Raw genomic sequence first — 24,494 nt, 5'->3', positions numbered from 1 at the left:
ATCAGGGCCGAGCATCTCATTTACAAAGGCTTTACAAGCTGGCAGTATTAATGTGTCTGCCACAGTGTGGGACTTTTTTGATTTAGCTAAGAGATCAGCGACAAGGTAGCTAGCTTTGAGGGCTTTCTCGTATACCTTTGTGGTTTTTCTAAAAAAATTGGCCTGTTTCTCATTATTTGTACGTAAGCGTACAAAATAGTCCGTCGGCTTGTTCTGAACGGAAGGGTGTTTCGTTTGGAGATGGCGTTTAAGCTTGCTTGGCACCATGGCGCTATTGGAGAGCTTCTCACAACACACCAAGCACAGCGGAGTCGGTGCCGTTGCATCCCCGGTGAAAGTGAATCCAAATGAAAGATAGCTTTCGCTGTATTGCCTCGAGCTCACCTTCTTTCCTTTTGTCCACCACTCATATTAGGGCCTTCATCTGTGTCATAATTTTGTCCAGGGCCGTGTTCGGCATTTGCATTTTCCCTTCTCAAAAACTTCTCCATCACTGTCACTTGCTTGTCTTGCTGTGATCTCAAATTGCCAATGTCACTTGACGTGCAGCTGCAGCACTAACTCTAACTTTGTTTACTTATTGTCTGAGCGAATCCAAGATGGCGCGACCATAGCACTCTCGCATCACTTCTTAGGTGGCGCGAGAGTGCTATGGTTCCATTTCTTAAAGGGACAGATGCGCCTTATAGTTTATATATGAATGAAGTTCGAAAATAGACCATTCATTGATAATTTCCCACAGCACACCTGATGATCTCTCACGGCACACTAGTGTCAAGTCAAGTCAAGTCAGTTTTATTGTCAAAAATTGCAATATGCATGACATACAAAATGCAAAAAATGAAATTACAGTCCTCTCAGACCCAGTGCAATCGGCATATATATATACAACATAATAAAAATAATAAAAATATACAAAGAGTAAAAAATGTAAAGTGGCAGTGGATTGTAAAGTGACTTATCAGAATAAGATAATAATAATAAATAGACAGTAACAGTGCAATGACATTTGTTGAATTGAGGTAGAGCGGTATTGTTCATTAAAGTGAGGTAGTGCAGTGAAGTGCAAATAGCAGTTCGAGTCCGAGTTCAGATGTAATGTGTCTGTGTGTGTGTTTGTGTGTGTGTGTGGGGGGGGGGGGGGGGGGGGTAGGGGGGGAGTTGAGTCTCCTGACTGCCTGGTGGCAGAAACTGTCTTTTAGCCTGCTGGTTTTGGCTCGGAGACTCCGCAGTCTCCTCCCCGACGGCAGCAGGCTGAAGAGGCTGTTGGAGGGGTGGGTGGGGTCACCTGCGATCCTGATGGCTCTGCGGGTGAGACGGGTGTTGTAAATGTCCGACAGGGGGGGGAGAGAGACAACAATAATCCTCTCAGCTGCCCTCACGATGCGCTGCAGAGTCTTGCGGCAGGACACGGTGCAGGCGCCGTACCACACGGTGATGCAGCTGGAGAGGATGCTCTCGATGGTGCCTCTGTAGAAGGTGTGCATGATGGGGGTCGGGGCTCTTGCTCTCCTGAGCTTGCGGAGGAAGTACAGGCGCTGGTTTGCTCTCTTGGCCAGTGATGCTGAGTTGTTGCTCCAGGACAGGTCTTCAGAGATGTACACTCCCAGGAACTTGGTGCTGCTCACCTGCTCCACTGCAGCACCGTCGATGGTGAGTGGAACATGCTGGGAGTGCCGTCGTCCACAACAATCTCCTTCGTCTTCTCCACATTCAGGCGGAGATTGTTGTCCTTGCACCACGTGGCCAGGTGGCTCACCTCGTCCCTGTAGGCGGTCTCCTCATCGTTGCTGATGAGACCGAACACAGTTGTGTCGTCCGCAAACTTGATGAAGAGGTTGGAGCCGGATGATGGTGTGCAGTCATGGGTCAGCAGAGTGAAGAGGAGGGGGCTCAGCACACACCCCTGGGGGGCCCCTGTGTTGAGCGTGATGGTGCTGGAGGTGTTGCTTCCAACTCGAACTGCCTGTGGTCTCCCCGTCAGGAAGTCCAGCAGCCAGTTGCACAGGGAGGTGTTGAGCCCCAGCTGACTGAGCTTGTGGGTGAGCTGCTGAGGGATGATTGTGTTGAATGCTGAGCTGAAGTCGATGAACAGCATTCTGACGTAGGAGTCTCTGGTCTCTAGGTGGGTGAGGGCTGAGTGGAGGGCGGTGGAGATGGCATCGTCGGTCGAGCGGTTGGACCGATATGCAAACTGGAAAGGGTCCAGGGTGGGGGGGGGGCAGACTTGATGTGTTGCATGACTAGCCGCTCGAAGCACTTCATGATGATGGGAGTGAGTGCAACCGGGCGGTAGTCATTGTGGCAGGTGGGGGACGACTTCTTCGGGACCGGGATGATGGTGGTGGCTTTGAGGCACGTGGGGACAACAGCCTGGCTCAGTGAGGTGTTGAAGATGTCCGTGAAGACATCTGTGAGCTCCTCAGCACAGTCTCTCAGGACACGACCAGGAATGTTGTCGGGACCCGGGGCTTTGCGTGCGTTGGTCCCTCTGAGGGATTTCCTCACGCTGTCCGGGGATAGCGTCAGCACCTGGTCGCCGAGAGGTGGTGAGGTCTTCTGTGCCGGGGTGCTGTTGTCAGCCTAGAAGCGAGCGAAGAAGTCGTTCAGCTGGTCTGGCAGAGTTGAGGAGTTGTCACAGGTCTGTGGAGAGGGCTTGTAGTCTGTGATGGTCTGTATCCCCCGCCACAGGTTCCTGGTGTCTCTGCTGTCTCTGAAGTGGTCGGCGATCCTCCTGGAGTATTGTCTGTTGGCTATCCTGATGCCACGTGACAGGTTGGCCCGGGCTGTCCTCAGGCCCATCTCGTCGCCGGCTTTAAAGGCAACGTTACGAGCCTTCAGGAGCCTGTGGACCTCCTCTGTCAACCATGGCTTCTGGTTGGCCCGGATGGAGATGGTTTTAGTCACCGTGACGTCTTCCATGCACTTCCTCATGTAGGACATGACGGTGTCTGTGTACTCCTGGAGGTCTGTGGTGTTGTCGTAGGTGGCTGCTTGTCTGAACATGCTCCAGTCAGTGGTGGAAAAGCAGTCCTGGAGTGCCTCTGACGACCCCTCAGGCCACACCTGAACCTGCTTCTTGACTGGTTTGATGACCTTCACCAGGGGCCTGTGAGCTGGCATTAGCATGACAGTGGAGTGGTCTGAAGCTCCGAGGTGGGGGAGGGGGAGGGCTTTTTAGGCCCCTCTGTGTGTAGTATAAACATTGTCCAGGATATTGTTTCCCCGTGTCGGAAAAGTGATGTGTCCATGGAGTTGTGGAAACACGCTTTTGGGGTTGGCGTGGTTGAAATCCCCAGCCAGGATGAGGAAGGCATCTGGGTGGGCTGCTCACTGATGTGCTGGTGGAGTTCATTCAGTGCCTCACTCCTGTTGTTGGTGGAGCCAGGTGGGACGTAAATTGCTACCAGCAATATGGCACTGAATTCCCTCGGCAGGTAGAATGGCCGGCATTTGATGACCATAAGCTCCACCAGCGATGAGCAGTTTTTACAGACCACAGCAGCGTCACGGCACCAGGCATCACTGATGTAAACACAGAGTCCCCCGCCGCGAGTCTCCCCCCCCTCGACGAGCGCTCTGTCTGCCCGGTAGCATGTTAGCCGGGCTAGCTGGATAGCACAGTCTGGTACGCCGTCATTCAGCCATGTTTCCACAAACACAAGAACGCAACAATCACTCACGCTCTTGGAAGTTGTGCGGAGAAGTCTGATGTAATCCAGTTTATTGTCCAGCGAGCGTACGTTGGCCAGCGTGATGGTAGGGATGGTCGGCCGATGAGGGCTAGCCGCTAGCCTAGCTCGGATACCTCCGCGCTTCCCCCTCTTCTGCCTCCTCATGCACCGCCTGTGGCGCCTCCGCTGTGGGCTGGATACAGGAGTGGGGGTCGGTGGATGAGCCGGCTCCTGGAGCAGGCCCCAGTCGCGTAGCTCTTCCGCGTCAGCTGGTTTGAGTTTTGTAGAGATGGCTCTGCTGATGTTGAGCAGAACCTCACGGGAGTAGATGCGTCTCGGGTGTAGCGAGGACGACTGGGACGAACATATGTTGCATGCGTGCATAACACAAAAAACACAAAATTGCCGAATCGACGGGAGAGAGAGGAGCCGCTCCGTGTGCATGCGCCGCCATCTTGCCAAGCTGGCACACGGGTTGAAAATCACTGGTGTTGATGTACAGACATACAGACAGACACACATGCATGCACACACACACACACACACACACACACACACACACACACACACACACACACACACCTTGTTCATATTGCAATTGCTTGTTTGTTGTATTGCGATTTTGTTCATTTCTGGTTCACAAAGTACATGTATGTTAAACAAATTTAAATGCTATGTTTCAATATTGTGTAAAACTATTGTGTTTTATATGTTGGTCTTTCAAAAGTAATAAAGCAGGAAAAAAAGTTTGAGCATGTTTTTTTGTGTGTGTGAAAAACGAGTGAATTATTGGACCATTACCTGTTAGAGGTAAGTAACACCGTTGCACTAAATATTGACAGAATAGTTGTTAATGGAGTTAGTAATTAAATATTAACATTGCTTGTTAGGATTTTTGGACATCTTTTGGATGATTAAACATGCACCGGGTCACCCTGGAACAGCATTGCTGTCCCTAACAAATGAACACAACAGGAGGGTTAAATCCAGACCACACCCTAAAATGGCGGCACTGCACTCGCTTCCACTCCGCAGCGAGGCAGACTTGACCGTGTACGCACCGTTTTCTTTTTAGCTCTTAACTACACATTGCACAACATAAAAACACTAAATACATAGCATGACAGTTATTCAGACTGCCTTAGCTTAGCTTCGAGTAATATCGTCTTCACACTGAACTAATACAACGAAGGGATACCTGCTAACACACACACTGAAAAAAAATGCTTTTCCACTCACCAAATCCTTGTTCAAAAATGAAATAAACAGAAACCAGCAACGTGAACAGCAGCTGAGTACGATATCCTCCCAAAAATGAAAGAAACAAGGTGTGAAACCTCAGAATACTCCTCCTTTCCTCCCGTTCTAGTCTTTTCCATCTGCCTTCTGAAGCGTTCAGCTCTTGCTCTAATTATTCTCCCTCTCTCCAGCAGGTGGCGCTGTAGTCACCTGATTGGCTGTTACCGCTGCACTAAAGGAGCAGGACACACAAAATAAATGAGACATTTAACAGTAACTGCTTTTATGACATTCTGTTACAATAAACACAGTCTTTTTGTTTGCTTACATTTAGGTTTGATCTTATGTTCTATCAGTTTATTACCTTATTTACCTGGGTTACACTTCCATATAGTGAGGTGGCATACAGCTTATTAATTAAACACGGTGATATTGGATTGCTACTCCGTTTATTTCTCTTGATAATGTAGTCAAACACTTATAATAACAATCCAAGCCTGGCCCTGGCACAAACAAATACTTTCATTGACTGAGTGCCTTTGCCCTGAAGGAGCCTACATTGCAGTCCGGTTGGCTCAGTGCCAGGCAAATATGGTTGTCCCTATTAGTCCCTTAGACACTTTAGACACTCCATAAACAGATTCTGCATAGGAACGTAGAATCTGTAGGCAACGCCACAAGCTTTGGGCAGAGGAGCTGCCTGGACTCTGTTTGTAGTTCAAATAGTATTGACATCATTGACATGAGAGCCTTAGTGTTAACCTATTTTGATCATCTAAAAGAAAAACATGTGAATCTGTGGTTTCTCTGTTTGTCCGACCTCCTTTAGGATTCACTGCAGTAACGTTTCCTATCCGTGCTTTCTAGTCTCGCTGTGGAATCTTCCCAGGCGCCTTGTGGGTTTTAGTTTGAAATACTGTATCCGGATGCGCTATTTTTAATTGAGTGAATTCTCCAGTATTATTTTGAAGGTATGACCGGAAACGCATCCATCGTCCAGTGTGACTTGACACCTTAGACACCCACTCAGCGTCAGCGTGTGTCTGGATTGGAAAGTTTGCATCGTGGAATCAGGAAGTGGAGCCCAAAGTGATGTTGTGAGGATCTGGAGCTGGAGCTGAGGAGGGTCCTGTGGTGCTGGGCTCCGGACGGGTCCGCCGTGTGGTGAGTGGCTCCACAACAGCTTCTGTGACAGGAGAGAGGCGGCTCCGCACCGACCACCGTCCGACTCTTTAGTCGGTTCGCGCATCGTTGTCAAAAGAGCCAAAACAAACCGATCTGTATTTAAAAATCTGTCCACTTAATAGACATGTTCCTTATTTGAAATAACTTACACCGTGGAACAGTTGAATTCCACTCTCATGAAGAACTTTTTATGTCGGGGTTATTATAATCCAGAAACACTGGAGGCACTGATTTTCAAAAAATCTGAAACACTGCTGCGTGCGTGCGACAACTCACCACCCTGCTGCTTGACAACGAGAGGTAAGGTTTGTTAGAATCAATCATAACTCATTAATAACGATTATAAATCATTTTTAATCATTATAAATTATTTTTGGACGCTTGCATTAACGAGTAATGTGCCTACGAATCGAAGGCGTCTGACAGTGGCTGAGGGGTGGGACCGGGGCTGTAGAACTCAGTCCTGGGCCTGTGTGGTCTCTCAAACAATGGATTCAGTGAATGTTTTTATTTATGTGACACTAACTACTCAGAAAATACTACAAACCAAAAAAAGTTTCCAGGCTTCCAATGACGTATGTTTAAAAGAGAAAATAAACTTGTCACATAACACATTATTTAGCAGAAGATGACTATTATTATGCCATGACATTTATTTTTTAAGGTCGTCTTGGTACCAGAATGTTTTTATTTATGTTCAATTCAATTCAATTTTATTTATAGTGTCAAATCAACAAAAATTATCTCAGGACACTTTACAGAGTAGGTAAAGACCACACTCAATGACTTATTTATGATTTACATAGACCCAACAATTCCTCTGTAGAGTACGGTGGCAACGAAAACCTTCCCTAATACAGGTAGGAACGTCAGACAGACCCAGCTCTGTAGAGGACGGCCATCTGTCTTGACCGGTTGGGGAGGAAGAAAAGGAGAGAGAAAGAGAGAAAAGACACACAGATGGACAGAGAGAGACAGACAGACAGACACACTTCCAGAGATGCAAGCAAAGCCTAACAGTAACTATAATAATATCTATTGTAATGTGAATATGACGTATATGTTAAGACAGTTAGTACAACAGAATAGTAGAAACAATCACAGCTAAGGGGACAGAATATGAAAATGATAATAATTATGGTGGCAAACATGATCAATGATGAGTAGTGGCAATAGCAGCTACGATACAGCGAGACATACCACTGGTGGTGTTTTTATGGCTTCAGATTTTATAGTTTATTAAACTAGTGATAGTATATATGAGTAATAGTGATAATAGCAGCAGGAAGCGTCATGTAGGACCACGGCAGCAGGCACCACCACGATCAGCAGAGACCTGCGAGACGACAAAGCACAAACAACTCCGGGGAAGAAGCTGAATTAGTAACATGCATTGATGAGACATGAATGGTACAGACAGAGAGGAGAGAAGCTCAGAGTATCAGGAAAAGTATTATCCCCCGGCAGACTAGGCCTATAGCAGCATAATTAAGCAGAAGAAAATCTTATCGTAAGTCCTAGCTGTAAGCTTTATCAAAAAGGAAAGTTTTAAGTTTACTTTTAAATAAGGGGACAGTGTCTGCCTTCCGAATAATATTTGGGAGTTTGTTCCACAGGAGAGGAGCTTGGTAGCTGAAGGCTTTGCATCCATTTCTACTTTTGGAGACTCTAGGAACGACGAGTAGCCCTGCATTCTCAGAGCGCAGCGATCTAGTCGGGTGATACGGTACAATGTGCTCTTTAAGATACGATGGAGCCTGACCAATAAGAGCTTTGTACATAAGGAGAAGGATTTTAAATTCTATTCTAGATTTTACAGGTAGCCAGTGCAGAGAAGCTAATACAGGATAAATATGTTCTCTTCTATTTGTTTTAGTTAGTACACGAGCTGCAGCATTTTGGACCAACTATGTGACACTAACTATTTAGAAAATACTACTACAAACCAAAAAAAGTTTCCAGGCTTTCAATGACGTATGTTTAAAAGAGAAATTAAACTGGTCATATAACACATTATTTAGCAGAAGATGACTATTATAATGCCATGACATTTATTTTTTAAGGTCGTCTTGGTACCTGAATTTTTTTTTAATATTCTTTTTTGGCAATTTTTTAAGCCTTTATTATATAGGACAGACAGGAAAAGGGGTGAGAGAGAGAGGGGGAGACATGCAGCAAAGGGCCACAGGTCGGAGTCGTACCCACGGCTGCAATAGCCTCTTTACATGGGACGACTGCTCTAACCACTGTGCCCACAGAGCTGGTACAGAACTGTCACTGAGCACAAGCCCACACACAGTTGATTTTCTTCTCCTGGGGTTGAAAATCTGAGTGTAGATCTGTTTTTTTATAGCTTTGATATTTTTGGTACAAAAAAATATGGATATGGTCTTGTTTTGAGACACGTGGTATTAAAGTTTTAATACTTTTAAAAGTGTCTTACTCTCATTGATGTCACTTCCTCTGTGGGTTGGTTTGTCAGCATTTGGCTCTTCAAAGCAGAGTCTTTCTGTTGGGAAGTGTAGAAGACTTTAATGACCTCTTCTTTCAGGAGGGTGTGTCCTTGTCGATGGCGACAACAAAGTAGACCAGAGTGTTTTCTGCAGAGTTTCACCAGCTTCAGTGGCATTTTGGAATTTCTCTTCAGTCTTTAGTTGCTTCATCGTTCTCAGGACAACTTTCAGGTCCAAACTTTGCTGCTGGAGTGCATTTGAGGCATTGACTGTATACAAAATTGAGACAACGGCATTAAATGTGATTGTTTTGGTCAATATTATGACAAAATATATTTTCCCTAACTATATTTAAAATACCTGTTAAGGGCCAACCTTCAGTTTTGGAAATTCCAGGTTGCCGTTAATTCCCATGGAAAGTTTCCCACTTTGCAACTCTATTGGCAGAAAAAATAGTTATTATTACCTGTAAACCGTTAGAAGGTGCATACAGAAAGTATTCAGACCCCTTCACTTGTTTTGACATTTTGTTATGTTGCAGCGTTATAATAAAATCCTGCACACATCTTAAAAGATGTAAACTACTGTGCTATGGTTAATATTTTGTTTAACATTGTTTTCCCCACATAAAACTTCAAATAAAACTGAAAAGGGCGCTGGAAGCACATCTACTCTTTCTCCCTCGTTTAGAAATTCTGGATCTGCCTTGTGCCCGGCCCACTACAGCTGCTCGCACTAGGTTGACTGGTGAAAGAGCAGAGTGTATCAAGATGGCAAGCCATCAGAGCTCTGCAGCTGTGGAGCCAGCTCTGCAGGCGGCTGGGTCTGCAGCCAGCTCCTGATCTGCAGCAATAGCTCAGGCTTCCTTCCTCAGGAATGTGTTCTAACAGACGTATGAGAATGTTGTCATTAGCATAATTTCTTAGGGCGCACTCACACTGTCCTTCCGCACCGGGCCAAAACCGTTTTTTTCGGCTAAAGCCCAGTGCATTTGACCAGTGTGAGTGCACCACCTCTGCGCATAACTGCGGCCAGCGGGTCGTCCACGGCCCGCCTGAGAGAGGTGGGCTTTTGTAGAGCACGTTTGCACGTGTGCGTGCCCCTGTTCGGACATAGTAAATAGAAGGACGGACCATCCGCTGACATTTACAACAACAACAAAGGCGGTGAAAGGTTCACGTTGGTGTGATGCGGAGGTGGAGTGTTTACTGCAGATTTGGGCGGATGAAAATATTCAAAAACAGTTTGACAAGACGCACAAAAACTCTGAGGTCTATGGAAAGATTTTTAAACAAAGAGACGCATCGCGATGACGTCAATCAATGCGTGTGACGTGTTACGGCGTGATGACGTATGGACAGCAAGAAGCATTTGCGCGAGGCCCAGGCAGTGTGAGTACAAACGGGCCTGGGGCGCGGGGGGAGAGGGAGGGGGGACAAGATGGACAGTGTGAGTACGCCCTAAGGGTGCACTCACACTGTCCTTCCGTACCGCGCCCCGGGCTTTAGGGTACTTGTCCCCCCTCCCTCTCCCCCCGCGCCCCAGCCCCGTTTGTACTCACACTGCCAGGGCCGGCCAATGCTTCTTGCTGTCCATACGACATCACGCCGTAACACGTCACACGCATTGATCGCGTGTCTGTGGCTTTGTTTACAAATCTTTCCGTAGACCTCAGAGTTTTTGTGCGTCTTGTCGACTGTTTTTGAATCTTTTCATCTACCAAATCTGCAGTAAACACTCCACCTCCGCATCACATCAACGTAAACCTTTCACCGCCATTGTTGTTGTTGTTAAATGTCCGCGCATGGTCCGTCCTTCTATTTACATGTCCGAACAGGCGCACATAACGCTACTGCCGTAGGGCTCGTGCTCGTGCTCGTACACGTGCGCACGCTCGTGCTCGTACATGTGCAAACGGCTCCGCTAAAGCCCACCTCTTTAAGGCGGAGGTGGACGGCCCGCTGGCCGCAGTAATGCGCGGAACGGGTGCACTCACACTGCTTAAAGGCTTTAGCTGAAAAAACGGTTTTGGCCCCGGCCAGAAGGACAGTGTGACTGTGCCCTTAGTGTCTGTTGTTTGTTAGCTTGTAACTGTCAGTGGCTGACAGCTGTGATGACAGTGGGCTTTCTGTCTGTACTGACAGTGAACTCTGCAGTGGAGGTTTCAGGTTTCTTTGCTGGCTTTTGCTTATCAGACAGCTGATTGGTTTATGGATTTATGACGTTTCAACTAAAGCTGCCCAAATGCGTTTGAATGTCAGATTTCAGAGAAGTGCACAGGCATCTCCTCCTTCAGGAGACAAATGTGAAATCACCTCTGTAGTGACAAGCTTTTCTCAGATACAAGTCACTATAGTCAGTTTAGAGGACAAACACATTTTCGAATGGACGGGATCTTTAAATTATTTTCCCCCCTCATCAATATACACTCAACACTCCATAATTACATAGCAAAAACAGAACTGTAGAATTTTTGCTAAATCAAATCAGCTTTATTTATATAGCACCTTTCATACATATACAAATGCAGCCCAAAGTGCTTTACTTTCAAATAAAATAAAACTAACCCCCTTGACATCCCAACTTCCTCAATGGTGTAACACACACACACACACACTACACTGATACGTAACCCCCCCCCCCCTCCACAAGATAATGAAGTATGGCTGTATGGCTGAGCACTGAGAGAGTGAGGAAACACCATCCTAAGGTGGCCATCCCCATCAAGAGCCGTCCAAGCCCACGACTACAGGGGACGCCGCCACAGAGGCCACCCATACCACGGCTATAAAGCCCTGTGTCAGGACTCCCCAAACTATCCAGGCCAGGACAACCACCAGGACAGCACTGTCGGAGTGGAGGACCCCCATGAGGAGAACAATGGAGCTGGAAACGAGATAATAAATACAATAGGTACTAAAATAACTGAAAAACCTCCTAAAACATAAATTAATGTTTATATCAATAACTGAGAGCAAAACAAAAATAAGTAAGTATATGAATAATAAAACCTTTAAGAGAAAATTAAAGGACAAGGAAATATGACAGGACAGGATAAATGAGTAATACTAAAAGAGTCAAAGAGGACTCAAAGGGGAATTAAAAAGGTGAGTTTAGAGCCTGCGTTTAAAAGCATCAACAGACTCAGTGGCCCTGAGGCCCTCTGGCAGGCTGTTCCACAGGCGAGGGCCGTAATGGTAAAATGAGGCTTCACCAAAGGTTTTGGTTCTCACATTGGTGAACAGATAAAAGACCAGTACCGGAGGACCTCAGGGTCCGCAAGGTCCAATACGGTTAAAGCAGGTCAGACAGATAAGAAGGCCCAAGGCCGTTAAGACACTTAAAAACTAACAAAAGAGCCTTAAAATCAATCTTGAAACGCACAGGGAGCCAATGCAAAGCTGGTGTAATGTGAGCCCGCCTTCTGATCTTCGTCAGAACATGTGCAGCTGAGTTCTGGAGTCGCTGAAGATGTGAAATGCTCTTTTTCGGGAGACCAGAGAGCATCTAACCGGCTAGAGATAAAAAGCATGCATTAGCACCTCTGTGCTGGCCAGAGAGAGAAAACGGCGAACTCTGGTTATATTCTTAATATGGTAAAAACCAATCTTTGTAGTATTTCTGATGTGTGGAATAAAATCAAGCTCAGAGTCAATAAGAACGCCCAAGTTTTTTATGCACTGTGAATGTTTAAAAGCATTTAGTTTTGGTAAAAGCTTCTCTCTCTTGCCTTCAGGACCAATAATTAAGACCTCTGTTCTGTCCTGGTTGAGCCATAAGAAGTTCTCTGCCATCCATGAATTTATATCAAAAATACAGTTTAAAAGGGAGTCAATAGGCCCTGTGTCATCAGGAGACACAGCGATGCAGAGCTGTGTATCATCAGCGTAGCTGTGAAAATGAATGCTGTGTCTCCTAATGACGTCCCCAAGGGGGAGCATATATAAATGAAAAAGTATTGAACCTAAGATTGACCCCTGGGGCACCCCACATTTAAGTTCATGAGTTCCTGAGGAACATGTATCCATGCTTACAAGAAAGTGACGATCTATGAGGTAAGAATAAAACCAGTTAAGAACATTACCAGAGAGGCCCACCAGGTATCTGAGTCTATCTTTAACAATATGTGTTGGTCTACTGTATCAAAAGCAGCGCTTAGATCCAGTAGCACCAGGACTGACAGTTTCTGAGAGTCCATGTTACACCTGAGATCATTAACAATCTTCACGAGGGCTGTCTCTGTACTGTGGTTCATCCTACAACCAGATTGACACTGTTCTAAAATCGTGTTGCTGTTTGAAAAATAATTTAATTGGATAAAAACCAGCTTTTCCAAAACTTTACTTTAAAAGGGTAAGTTGGACCACCCTGGACCTGGTCATAACATATGGCCTGTCCACAGGTGTGTCTTCTGTTGTGAGTGTGCTGTGTGATGTGCTGCTTAAAATCTAGGTCGATTTAAAAGATTTAAAAATTCACTTGCAGTGGGATCTGAACTATTATCTGTGTATATCAAAATCACCAGTTATTAAAACCCTGTTGCAAGTTGGGTGAAAAATCGCTAGAAGTTCAGAAAACTCACTGATTAAAGAGGGGAGGTGCTTGGGTGGTCTATAAATAGTCACACATATCGGAGGACTGCTAAAAACAAAGCTATGGTGTTCAAATGATGTAGAGTAGGTAAAAGAAATGTCCTTTGTTATTATAGAGTTTGTTGCAGTCCCACCACCTCTCCTACCACCCCTGTTGGTAAATAAAAAACTAACATTTGATGGGGAAGCGTCGGTGAGAACAGCTGGTGCATCAGTGCTCAGCCATGTTTCAGTTAAAAGTTTGTTCTCTAAAATCAGGTCATTGATGATAAAAGACTTGCTCGACAGGGAGCAAAAAAAAAGTGCCATGTAGTGTGGCTGCATGTGGGCTGGTTGACTGTGAGACCTTGTTGATGGTGATATGTTTCAGGTTATGACCGGAAGGACAGGGAGGTGTAATGGGACGGTGGATGGGTCGTGGTCTGTTGTTTGTAATGACTGGGATGTGTGCAGGTGTGAAGTGGAGATGGGGATGGAGGTGGAGATGGTGGTGGACTTATGGCGTCAATCTGTGAGACAGGGGAGATGTGTGGTAATGTGGGAGGCAAGTGCAGTGAGACCTTTGAAGTTGTCTTGCAGGACAGATCAGTCCTTTTCCATGTGTCAAATTTGTTAATGAACCTAAGCCCACATGCAGAGCAAAAGTCCAATAACCACTGATTGATACTCAATAACCTGCTAAAAAACTCAGGAATCAGTCCTGAAAATATACAGATCCTCCCCAGCCTGTCGATGTGGTCAGCAAAGTGCTGGTAATCAGTGCGGAGCTTTGTTCATAATCTGCGACTGAGATTGTTCACGCCACAGTGCACGATGATCGTGTGGGCAGACAGGTAACAGTCGGCAATAGCAGGGATGTGGTTGTGTAAATCCAGGATTTTTGCAACAGATTGGGATTGCAATAGACCATACCATGGACTCCCCAACGAGGATGTATTGTGGAGGTGGATGTTCTTCCATAGAGTCTTTGTGAACCATTCTTAGTCCGGCCCCTTGCCTGAGACCACTCTGCCATGGGAGACCCTACCAGGAGCACCAGGCTCCAGACAACACAGACCTCAGGTTCACAGGGACACACAAACCTCTCTAACCACGATAAGGTGATGGTTCCCGGAGAGGATACCTCTGTCTCTGTCTGTTTAAATAATTTCCCCCTGGGATTATTAAAGTATTTCTGATTAGTATTAATGTATTCTGGTTGTTTCCTTTTGTGGAAGTGCAATGCTGAATCGCTTTATGGGAGTCCGTTTGTGTGTGGGATGAATGGGTGGCGTTAAGACAGGGGCTGCATGTTATGGGCAGGTTTAAGAGAAATATTTTCCAGCTGGCAGCCCAAGGCCATCAACACCGGCCAGTCCAAAGACAGCCTAAGCTAGCAGTGGCACCGTAATGGAAAGACGGCTACATAATTTCTTTAAAAGTAGTTAAAGTACATGCAGCATAGTACAGTAAGTCAAACACAAATACATGGTATCCAGAAGGAGCAATACCTGTACAATCGAATGCAATTCAACATGACAGCATTCCTTTATGAAAGATATCATTTTCAGTTTTTACATTTTTGTGATTTAGTACAGATTGTTATATATAAGAATATCTCAAGAAATTATGATAAAGTTCAGTGGAATTTGGTCCAGAAATATAGGAACTATTTAGTGCAGTAAAAACAATATTATATTGGAGGATGTTTGAAAAGCTTGGCTGTTTTTTCCAAAAGTCTGGCACATACATTTTATTACTGCTTACTTTATTTTGATTCAGAAAATATATAACCTTTTTTATGTTTAAACACATTTGGAGGCTTGTGCTTTGGTGTTTTGTTGGATTGCATTATTTTCAGAAGCATTTTTTATATTTTGTCCTGTGCCACATAGAGGTAAACACATACTTGTAAAGTATTAATACAACTAAAAACAAGCTCGGCTCATCAATCTTTCTAAACACTGTCGCCCGAAGGCAAGAGGGTTGCTGGTTCGAATCCTGGCTGGGGCCCTTCTGTGTGGAGTTTGCATGTTCTCCCCGTGTCTGCGTGGGTTTTCTCCGGGTGTTAGGTAATTGATGACTCTAAATTGACCGTAGGTGTAAATGTGAGTGTGCATGGTTGTCTGTCTCTTTTTGTCAGCTGGGTTCGGCTCCAGCACCCCCCCCCCCCCCACCCCCACCCCCCACCCCACCCCAACCCCGCGACCCCGATAGGGACAAGCGGTTGAAGATGGATGGATGGAGCGCCAGTTGGGCTGTCACACTTAAACTGTCCATTTAACGAGGAGACACTGTTTTGCTGAATGTTTCTTCTTCATCATCATCTTTGTGCAGGGTGACAGCTGAATCCAGGCATCCTCTCTGCTCTGACAGTTAACCAGTGACTCCACTAGGAATGTCCTACTGGTCTGTTGGCCATCCCAAGGACTCTGGAGACACTCCCAGCAGCATGGAGCAACAAAGCAGTGAGTAATCCCTCCACACGTCCTTGTTTTCTTGCTGTGGTGTTGGAAGCATCGGGCAGGTTCACAAAGGATTTGTGTGTTAACAGAAATGTAGTGACACCAGTACAGTGCAGAGCTTGTTGAACCTGCCTGTTGTGAATGAACTGACTGCTCGCCCTCCAGTGCTGCTGCTTGCAGCTTCTTGAGAATCTGAATAACTTCACACTGGATACTGCACTTCCCTGAGTCCCTGAGCAATAACCTGCCATCACATATTGGTGTCCTCCAACAATGCCACAGTATACAAGTAATTTGCTAACAGCTAGCTATATGGGGCCAGGCTATTTCCAAGAACAAAAGTGTTGATTCTGAAAGTTACATCACTGATGATTGAAATTTGAGTTTGATACAATGTAACATCTCCAGTGTCTTTCTTCACTCGTTCCTTGCTGGGTAAAGCTAGCAAGCTTTCCAATCCAATTCTTATGTCACATGGAAAACTTACTAAAGGTTATGGAATTATGGCCATTATGGTATATTACACCTTTGCATTCCCTGAAATATAAAATAAAGCTGGTCGAACATTTTTGCATTTTTAAATCATCATCACTCTATTTGGATTAATGGAGATCAATTCTGAATTTGACATAGTTAAATATGCAGAATCTTTTCACTGACAGATTTACACGATCTGCTGGTTTTTTGCAAGCACACCTCCCCAGCCTTAATCTGTGCAACTGTTCTGCCCCTTGCTGTTCTCATAGTACACCCCTCTGGTAAAGTCAATTCAGAGATTTGTTTCAAAACACATTCTATATTGAAAGGTGATCGCTGCCAACATGTGAAAAGACTATAATTAATCTAATACTGAATTATAGAGTTCGAGCAATGAACAGTTTTTTTAATTTTTGGGGCATGCACCGCTCTCCATTGACTTTGTATCGAGTGAGGGTGCCTCCATAAATAACTCAGAACTAAGTATTTACAAGCTGTCGAGTTGAAAAACAAAGCTTTTATGAAGCCAAAAGTGGATAAAGACATTAGCTCAATGCTAGCACATAAAGGGAATTACCATTAACGTAACATCAGATCCACTTGACATGTTTATAGAACAACATGTGTAATCATACTTCAAAATGCGTTAGTGTCACTTACAGAACTATAGTTAGCCTAAAACAAACAAGTGTCAACTTCTCTTCCTGCAGTAGATGAAGCATCCATTATTCACATCAGAACTGACAGTTGAGAGAGGCTCCACCTCTCCTGTGAGTGGGTGTGGCTTTAGTGCATCAAGCGGACACTCCCCCAGTGTATCAGAGAAGTTTATGCTGCGCTCCAGTACCGTGGGAGGTCGGAAATTTCCGACTTCCAACTTGGAAAAGTGCACTGGAATGCCTGTTGAAGTGGAACCTCCTACTCACGAACTCGGGGGAGCTCAACCTACCCCGACCTCACCAAGATAAGTCAGAGAACAATGGCAGCGCCTGTGGAGACACACGTCGTGAGAGGTAAAATTTAAAAGAATAGGCTATAAACTAAGCTTTCATGCATGCAGTGTTGTATTAGACACTGCAATTTAACACAACTTGTTTAGAATATTCTGGTGTGAAAATATGTCGTTATGATCTCTTAGCAGATATATATATATATATATAGTAATATTGTACCCAGTTCCATATCATAGCGATATGCAGAGCATTTACCTATACGGCTGCAGATCAGTTTGAGCTAGAATACTGCTCGAGTGTCGACTAATGTTATCCATTGCTGGACAATTTGTTAATTAACGTTTTTGTTTATTTTATTAAAAAGAAGACTGCAATTTGGCTACTCATGTGTTTTGATTAGGGCACGCGGTAGTTTAAACGTTTGCTAGAGTAGCTGTTTATCTTTTGATGCATAGCTTACATCAATATACAACGTAATTTTAACTTAACTTAAATTAACTAAATCAAATCTGTCAGTGTTTTTAGATGAGGCGATGAACGTGTTCTTGGACAAGGAAAGATCCCACCCCCTCATGGCACCTCTATATCAGCAAGAATGTGACCGATGCCTACTTCCTCGATGCAGCCTGTAAGGTCAGGGTGTCTTCCAGGTTAGTTATGAAGCAGTCTATATATTTTCAGTCAATTGCCAGCCATAGAAACATAAGATAATCGCAGAGACAGAAACTCACCACATCCTCAATTCCTGACAGAAACTGAGACAGGGACAGAGGACCACGGAGAGGAGAGTATGGAGGAAGAGTCCAGCAGCTCAGGTGCATCACAGATACAAACCAATTATTCCTTTACTAAAGAGCATACGCTCTTTCTTATTGATTTAATGAGGCGACACCTGGAGGCAAATGGGAGTGAACTTCCACGCACTCTGGCAGAGCAAAATAGCAGAATTAAAAATGGTAAAGAGTCAAAAAAACAAATGTGGGGTGAAATGGCTTGCCAGCTATCTGACCATTTTGGTCAGACATTTGATCCTGCCAAAGTGAACAGGAAGTGGAACACACTTGTGGATGCCTATAAAAAGATAAAGGATAATAACCGGAGCACAGGGAGGGGAACTCTGCGCTTAAAATTTTATGATGAAATGGAAGCTCTTTTGGGGGAAAACCACAATGTTGAATTCCCAATTATAGGAACATCAGAGGGGATTCGGATTTGCAGGCCTGATATAGTTAATGAGGGTGAACAGATAGGTACAGCCAACCAGGCCAGCCCATCTCCACAAGGTAGCACAGTGAACACACCTAGACACAAGTTTAGATCACAGACAAATGCACTTGTTGAATTACTCAAAGAGTCAGAGGCTGCAAGTCAAAAGAGGCATGAGGAATTGTTAGCTCAAATGAGTCAGGCTCAGGGCTCCTTTGAGGCTCTAATGAGAGAATATCTAAACAAGTCTTAAGGTGGTGCAGTCATTTTGGATGGAGTGGCGGCTAATGACATCCTGTTCCTATGGCTACTGTTTCTGCTTTTGCTTACATTGTTTGCATATTTGCACATTTGAAAATGTATTTGTGAACTTCTTAAATATACCTCATTTGTTGTTTGAAATATGTTTTTATAAATAAACAAGTCCCAATGCCAATTTGTTTGGACATGCCAGTTTACATTCCACAAACTGGCCAGGGCTTTTGTATTATGATTTCCCATACATTTATTAAAGTAAAGTTTTTCACTCAAACTGTTTGTGATGTTTCCTTTTGATTTACACACAAGTATGAAATGTATGACACTTCTTTCAAAAACAAAAAAGGCCATAAACTCATGTTAAGCAGAAATTAAAGACAAAAAACATATACCCATTGCTAATAGCATAGAAGAACAATTACTCAATGTCAGATGTCTGTGTCCTGCCAAATTTCTTCAGCAAGTTTTATCCTCTTGACGTGGACAACCACCTGGATGCTCTTCACAGATGTCTGCAGAGCCTGTGCACATGTTATGGAGCATACAGGCAGACACGATGAGCATGACTACTAAATCCAGTCTTGTGTTCGGAGATCTCTGACTCTTCTCCATTTACACTTTAGTCTACCGAATGCCTGCTCTACCAAAACTCGGCCTCTGCCTTTTTTGGAGTTGTCCAGTTCGTCCTGCAGGGTGAGGGCTCTGTTGTCCCTCTACGGGGTCTTGATGAAAGGGTAAGCTTGCCCAATATAGGCACTATCCCCTAGCAACATGAACCTCCTCGTCTTTTCGTTCCAGTTTTCAAAAAATGTTGATTTCCTCAAAATTCTTGCATCATGAACCTTGCCAGGTGCACCCACAAATATGTTGCTAAACCTCCCAGTGTCGTCCACGATTCCTTGCAGGACTACAGAGTAGTAAATCTTCCTGTTCAAGTAGTCCCCTCCTCTGGTGTGTGGTCTTTGTATTTTTATGTGGCATCCATCAATGGCCCCGATAATGCCTTGCATGCCACGCTTTGTGTTGAAAGCAGCAGAGGAGGCTATCTTCTCCCAAACGGTGGGCCAGCTGACAAAAGAGGATGCCATGGTGCAAAAAGCTGAGAGCAATTCCACAATACATCTATTGGCTGATGATTGTGACAAATTTCACAAAAACTATTCTGATTGCCCAAATAACACAAAAAAAGAGCGACCTTTTGCCTCAGAGGAATCTCAGGAGGGCCTCCTGTGTGCTCTTCATTTAGGCCAAGCTGCTTCAGTAGGTCAGAAATGTAATCAAACTGGGAGTGGGTAATGCGAAGATAAAATGTGTGTTCATCCATCTGAAATAATAATCCCCACTTGGTACCAGTCTTGAGAATTTGCCCTGGTGTAAGACATTGGGTAAGTAATGCTATTCTGAAAATAACAATACAGCTTTAACTACATACTATGTTTATATTGTGGGATCAACCTGATTAATTCAATATTGATTGACATTTTTATCTAGACAATTTAGTTTTAAACATGTCATTCGTTTACTGTCATACAGTTCTGTGCAGTTTAATTTGGGAAGGGGTGTAGCAAGATAACACTAGCCATATTTTTTTGTTTTTAGACTTTTTCTAAGCCCGTTTGCAGTGAGGAAGGCTCCAGTGCATAATTATCTCAACCGTCGTTTCGCCTCTTCCATCTTGTCTGTGTATGTAAGTAGACTGAATTGCTGACAGTCAAAATGCCTCTTCAAAAATAAAGCGGATATCAGCTTAGCGCGGCGGTCATCCATGTTTTCTGTTTACGTACGACTTCAATTGCCTGGAAGGCTTTGAAGTCGGAGCTCGTAAACTCCAGGTAGGATAAGTCCCATATCCCACGGCACTGGAACGCAGCGAAGTTTTCATGATTTTCATTCAAATTTGGCTGGGTGATTAATAAAAAGTTTCTGTAGTGTGACAAACTCCCACGTGTCATTGCTTTACACAGACTCTTAAATGAGCTCCACCTTTACCAGCAGCAACATTTAAGTGATGAACACATATATGCATCGCTATAATTCTACATTACATAATATGTAATTAAGTAATATATGTATATTTGTCTAATATGGGCCATGCTGTATAATGAGTACTTGTACTTTTGGTACTGTAAGTATATTTTAATGCTGATACTTTTGTACTTTTTCCAGAATACTATTTTGAATATGGGAATTATTTTCACAATGTATCCTAGTATTGTTACTTTTACTTTAGCAAAAGATATGAGTACTTCTTCCACCACTGTTCCTATCCATACACTCCCCAGCTGTACAACAGAGTTCATCAGTTCTCAGACTTCTGTCTGGTGCTCACTTAAAAGCTTCATGTCACTTTCGTATGCAGTAAATTGAGAAAGACACAGAGAAGATTAGCAGGGCTCCTCACACTTTTCATTAAAATATGATTTATATATATATATTTGCCCGCATTGATTTTTAGTGATATTTATGTTTTAGTAAAATAGCGCCCACGCCAGCGCATTAGCAACGGTTCAAGCAGAGGTTGTTACTGCAGCAACAGAAAAAAAAGAAGAAGAATTATGAATGCTACAGCTCATTCTTCGGTTATTTAATTCAAGTCCTTTAATATTAAACATGCTGCGTGTCCTAATTGCACCAATTTCAAGATGAAGCACATTATTAGGTCCCCAGCAATACACCTGCCGAGTGTGCAGAAGTTCAGATGAACGGTTCTTGAGATATTTGAACTACACACTCAGACAGACTCACAGAGATTCCTTGCTATATAATTCGATGTGGAACCACTGCAGAACTGCTAAAATGTATCAAAAAGAGAACTGAAAGTGTGATTGTTTGAGATATGCAAGCCTTAACTGTTGCTGGTTAACTGTGTGACTGGACTGTGCTCAGAGAAAGTTTGGTCTCATATAACACGCACAAGGCTTCTCTACCAGCAGACTACAGTACATTGTAGCACAGCTGTGTGGAAAATTACAGTTAATGCTTAATGGTAGATTGTGGGGGTAACAGAGAATAGTATCGTAAATTAGATTATAGTAGTTTTACTATCTGCCTGTTTTTTTCCAAAAACAAGGAAGCTGTTGAGACCTGCAGTTATTTTTGTCTTTGAACTTCCTGTCTATGTCAGAAGTGAGGACACGTCTAATTGTACTGGTTGACTCTTTCTGCCTGTGGCCATCTTGAGCCTGCATGTCAACACATATTTGACAGTGATGGTGCGTTTAAGACTGCTGCTGTACACTGCCCAATCAGCTAGTCATGTAATGTTCCTTTGGTGTTCTTAAAAGGTTGGTTTGGATTCCCCAAAGTCTCACAATAACACAAACTAGCTCACCGATTGAGGCAGCAGTAGATCAGTAGTAGGTTTATGACTGTTTTTGTAAGTGCAGTCTGGTGGCTTTGAAGAGATCGTAGATAACTGCTTCAGTTCCCTGTCACAAAGGGCTGCCTGACATCAAGGTAAAATGGTGAACATATTTGAAATAGTGTACACTTAGGTGGCTTAAATACATTTAGCTGCTAAGCTAGTACATTGCTTAGCCTGCCTGCTTCTCCAAACCACTATCTACTGCAGGTAATCCACTGACTATAGATAAGTATACATAAGTACCTCATACAACCCCAGTTTAAAACATCCAAACTATCTCTTTAATGATAATAGTAGAATAATAAACTTTATTTATATAGCACTTTTCTTAACAATGTTACAAAGTAATTAACAACAGCACATAAAACCAGACAAGGCATAAGGAATAAGAAAGCAAAGATAAAGTAAAAACAACCAATTTGATAGGAACAAATAAATGTTAAAGCCCCTGAACCCCCACACAGGTGTTAAGTTATTCTGGCTGGTCACGTTTGTCCATCTACCACTAAGAATGATAAAGCAACAAAGCTTACAAGCATAAGAGCCCCACAACGAACAGGCTGTGTGAAAGGGGCTAGACAGACCCTAGTCTTCTGCTGGGGACAGGAGGGAGCATTTGCCCTTTGGTAAACTAGCTCTAGTGAAGGCTAATAATTGAATGTGCCTCAGATGAAAATATCATCAACATATATCAATACCAACGCCTCTCTCCATGTATTTAAGCTATCATTGCTGGACAGCAAGAAAACAATGTCAGGGGAATACCGCCCCACACCCCCACCCCATGGCAGTCCTCAATGCATTCTTGAGTTATTGAAAATTGTAAAATCTGAACGGATTGGCGTAATGGAAAGTCAGAATTTCCTTAAGAACTTTAGATTGACAAAGTCCGTAGATGATCCAGACAATGTTGAGAAAATTAAGAAAAAGTCACATAATATGACATTTTGAGAGCAGATGATGATGATGAAATCATTTTGACTCTAATCTGAGCTGTTTTTGTTACAGTGCCACCTTGAGGCCGTTGAGATCATTTTTTGTTTTTGTAGTGCTTAGCAACGGCAAATTTTGGTGACTTTGAGTCATAGGTTTTTTGCTGCATGTAACACTTTTAGTGGAGAAGAATAAGAAAGAAAAAGAAGAGCTTCACTGCCAGAGCACTAAAACAAGAAACTATAATTTTGTTGTTTTTAGAGATTTACATCCTCAGCAGGAACCAATAGGCTTGGAGCTGAGTGCTATTTAAGGTTCCACTGGAGAGTGTACAATTACAGAGCAGAGACTGTGAGGGACAGAGATACAGGAAGCACAGATGCTGGTGTGCCTCTGAAACAAAGGAGCATCAACCCCCCCCCCCCCCCCTCCCTTGCTACCCCCTCCTACTGTTCCATACCTCTCCCTCCCTGCACTCTCCATCTTCCCTTCTCATCAGCCTGTCACTTGGTTAGAGAGGAGGCAGATCGTCCAGCGAACACTGCTGGGTGGAAGCCACACAGCAGCTGAAAGGAAGCCATGAAAAGAAAGCACTCAGCCTTAGATGTGATAGGGGCGGGAGGAAGAGGAGGAATCACTGCTTCACCATGAGCAGGTTAGTAAGAGAGAGGAGTAGACGGGCAGAGCTAAATGCTTACTGGAGCCTTGTTTATATGCTGCACATGTAGAACTGAGTGAGCTACTCAGCACTGAGATCTGACTCTACTATCAATTTACCGACATCTGGCTCAGCCTGTGATGTCTACAGATCCATGTGATAGACCTGACGCCTTCCATACTCAGTGCGTTTACATGCACAGCAGTAACCTGAAACTCTTACCCTGGTTAAGGGAATAATCGGATTATTGAAGTTCCCCTCGTATACATGAAAGGGGGTTGAATGGGAAAATAACGGAGTAACTCGACCTCGAGTAGAGTAGGTGGCGCTCCGCCAACAGCTCGTCTGAATACAGCTTTTTTCCCCATTCACCTTTGTCAAAATCACAAAAGACCGACTTTTGGACAGAATTGCGACAGAAACAGGTCTTCTTGTTGGTGATGTTACTTACCGTTGTGAAGTCCTCCCTTGGTTTAAAGGTAACGCTTGTGATATTGTTTTTTTTACGTTGTTTTGGGCACCGTTGCTTCCTGGTTTATTCTATTTCCGGGTCAAAAGCCACCACAGGGAGGGGGAGTTCTAACCTACGGAGCATGTGCAGACGAGAAACTCGATAGTAGCCCGGGAAGGCTGTTTACATGCATGAATAATCGAACTACTGAAGGAGTTCTCTAGGTCTGTTAACGAGGCTATGAGAACTCCGATTTTACCTGGGGTACGGTGTTTACATGGTGTTTGAGAAACCAGAGTATTCCCTTAACCCGAATATAATCAGGTTTTTAAACTGCATGTAAACATACTGACTGGAGCGATCATTAATACAGCAGCCGTTGTTCATGAGAATATATTAAGCTGATTCTGATATCACACTCTGAATACATTTCACTCAAGTATGCATGAATGCATTGGCTCTTAATGGAGGATTCTAGTGGGACGTGGTCTCTGTGTTGATTTAGATGCTTCTTCAGCACCTTCAAGAACTAGAAAATGCCTTCCCTGCCGAAAATGTGTGTGAATGCTGACCATATTGCTTAGAGGTGCTGTGCTCGAAATACTGA

The 24,494-nt window shown here is 44.0% G+C and overlaps 1 protein-coding gene and 1 pseudogene across 2 annotated transcripts in view; one reads left to right on the top strand and one right to left on the bottom strand.

Annotated features, from left to right (window-relative positions):
• Positions 1 to 5,950: 5,950 nt before the first annotated feature.
• lrrk1 (leucine-rich repeat kinase 1) overlaps positions 5,951 to 24,494 on the top strand; it is a 128,712-nt gene continuing 110,168 nt past the window's right edge. Inside the window, 2 exon segments of the mRNA XM_083915136.1 lie at positions 5,951 to 6,077; positions 15,460 to 15,590. Of these exon segments, the coding sequence (XP_083771262.1) occupies positions 15,521 to 15,590 (70 nt within the window). The 5' untranslated portion in view covers positions 5,951 to 6,077; positions 15,460 to 15,520.
• Positions 18,938 to 19,569, bottom strand: LOC310948053 (annotated as a pseudogene). Its single transcript has one exon. The product of its transcript is annotated as an uncharacterized misc_RNA (transcript).

Source organism: Echiichthys vipera (assembly GCF_963691815.1).
Source record: "Echiichthys vipera genome assembly, chromosome: 1".
NCBI classification, from domain to species: domain Eukaryota; kingdom Metazoa; phylum Chordata; class Actinopteri; order Perciformes; family Trachinidae; genus Echiichthys; species Echiichthys vipera.
This window is presented reverse-complemented; position numbering and strand designations above follow the sequence as displayed.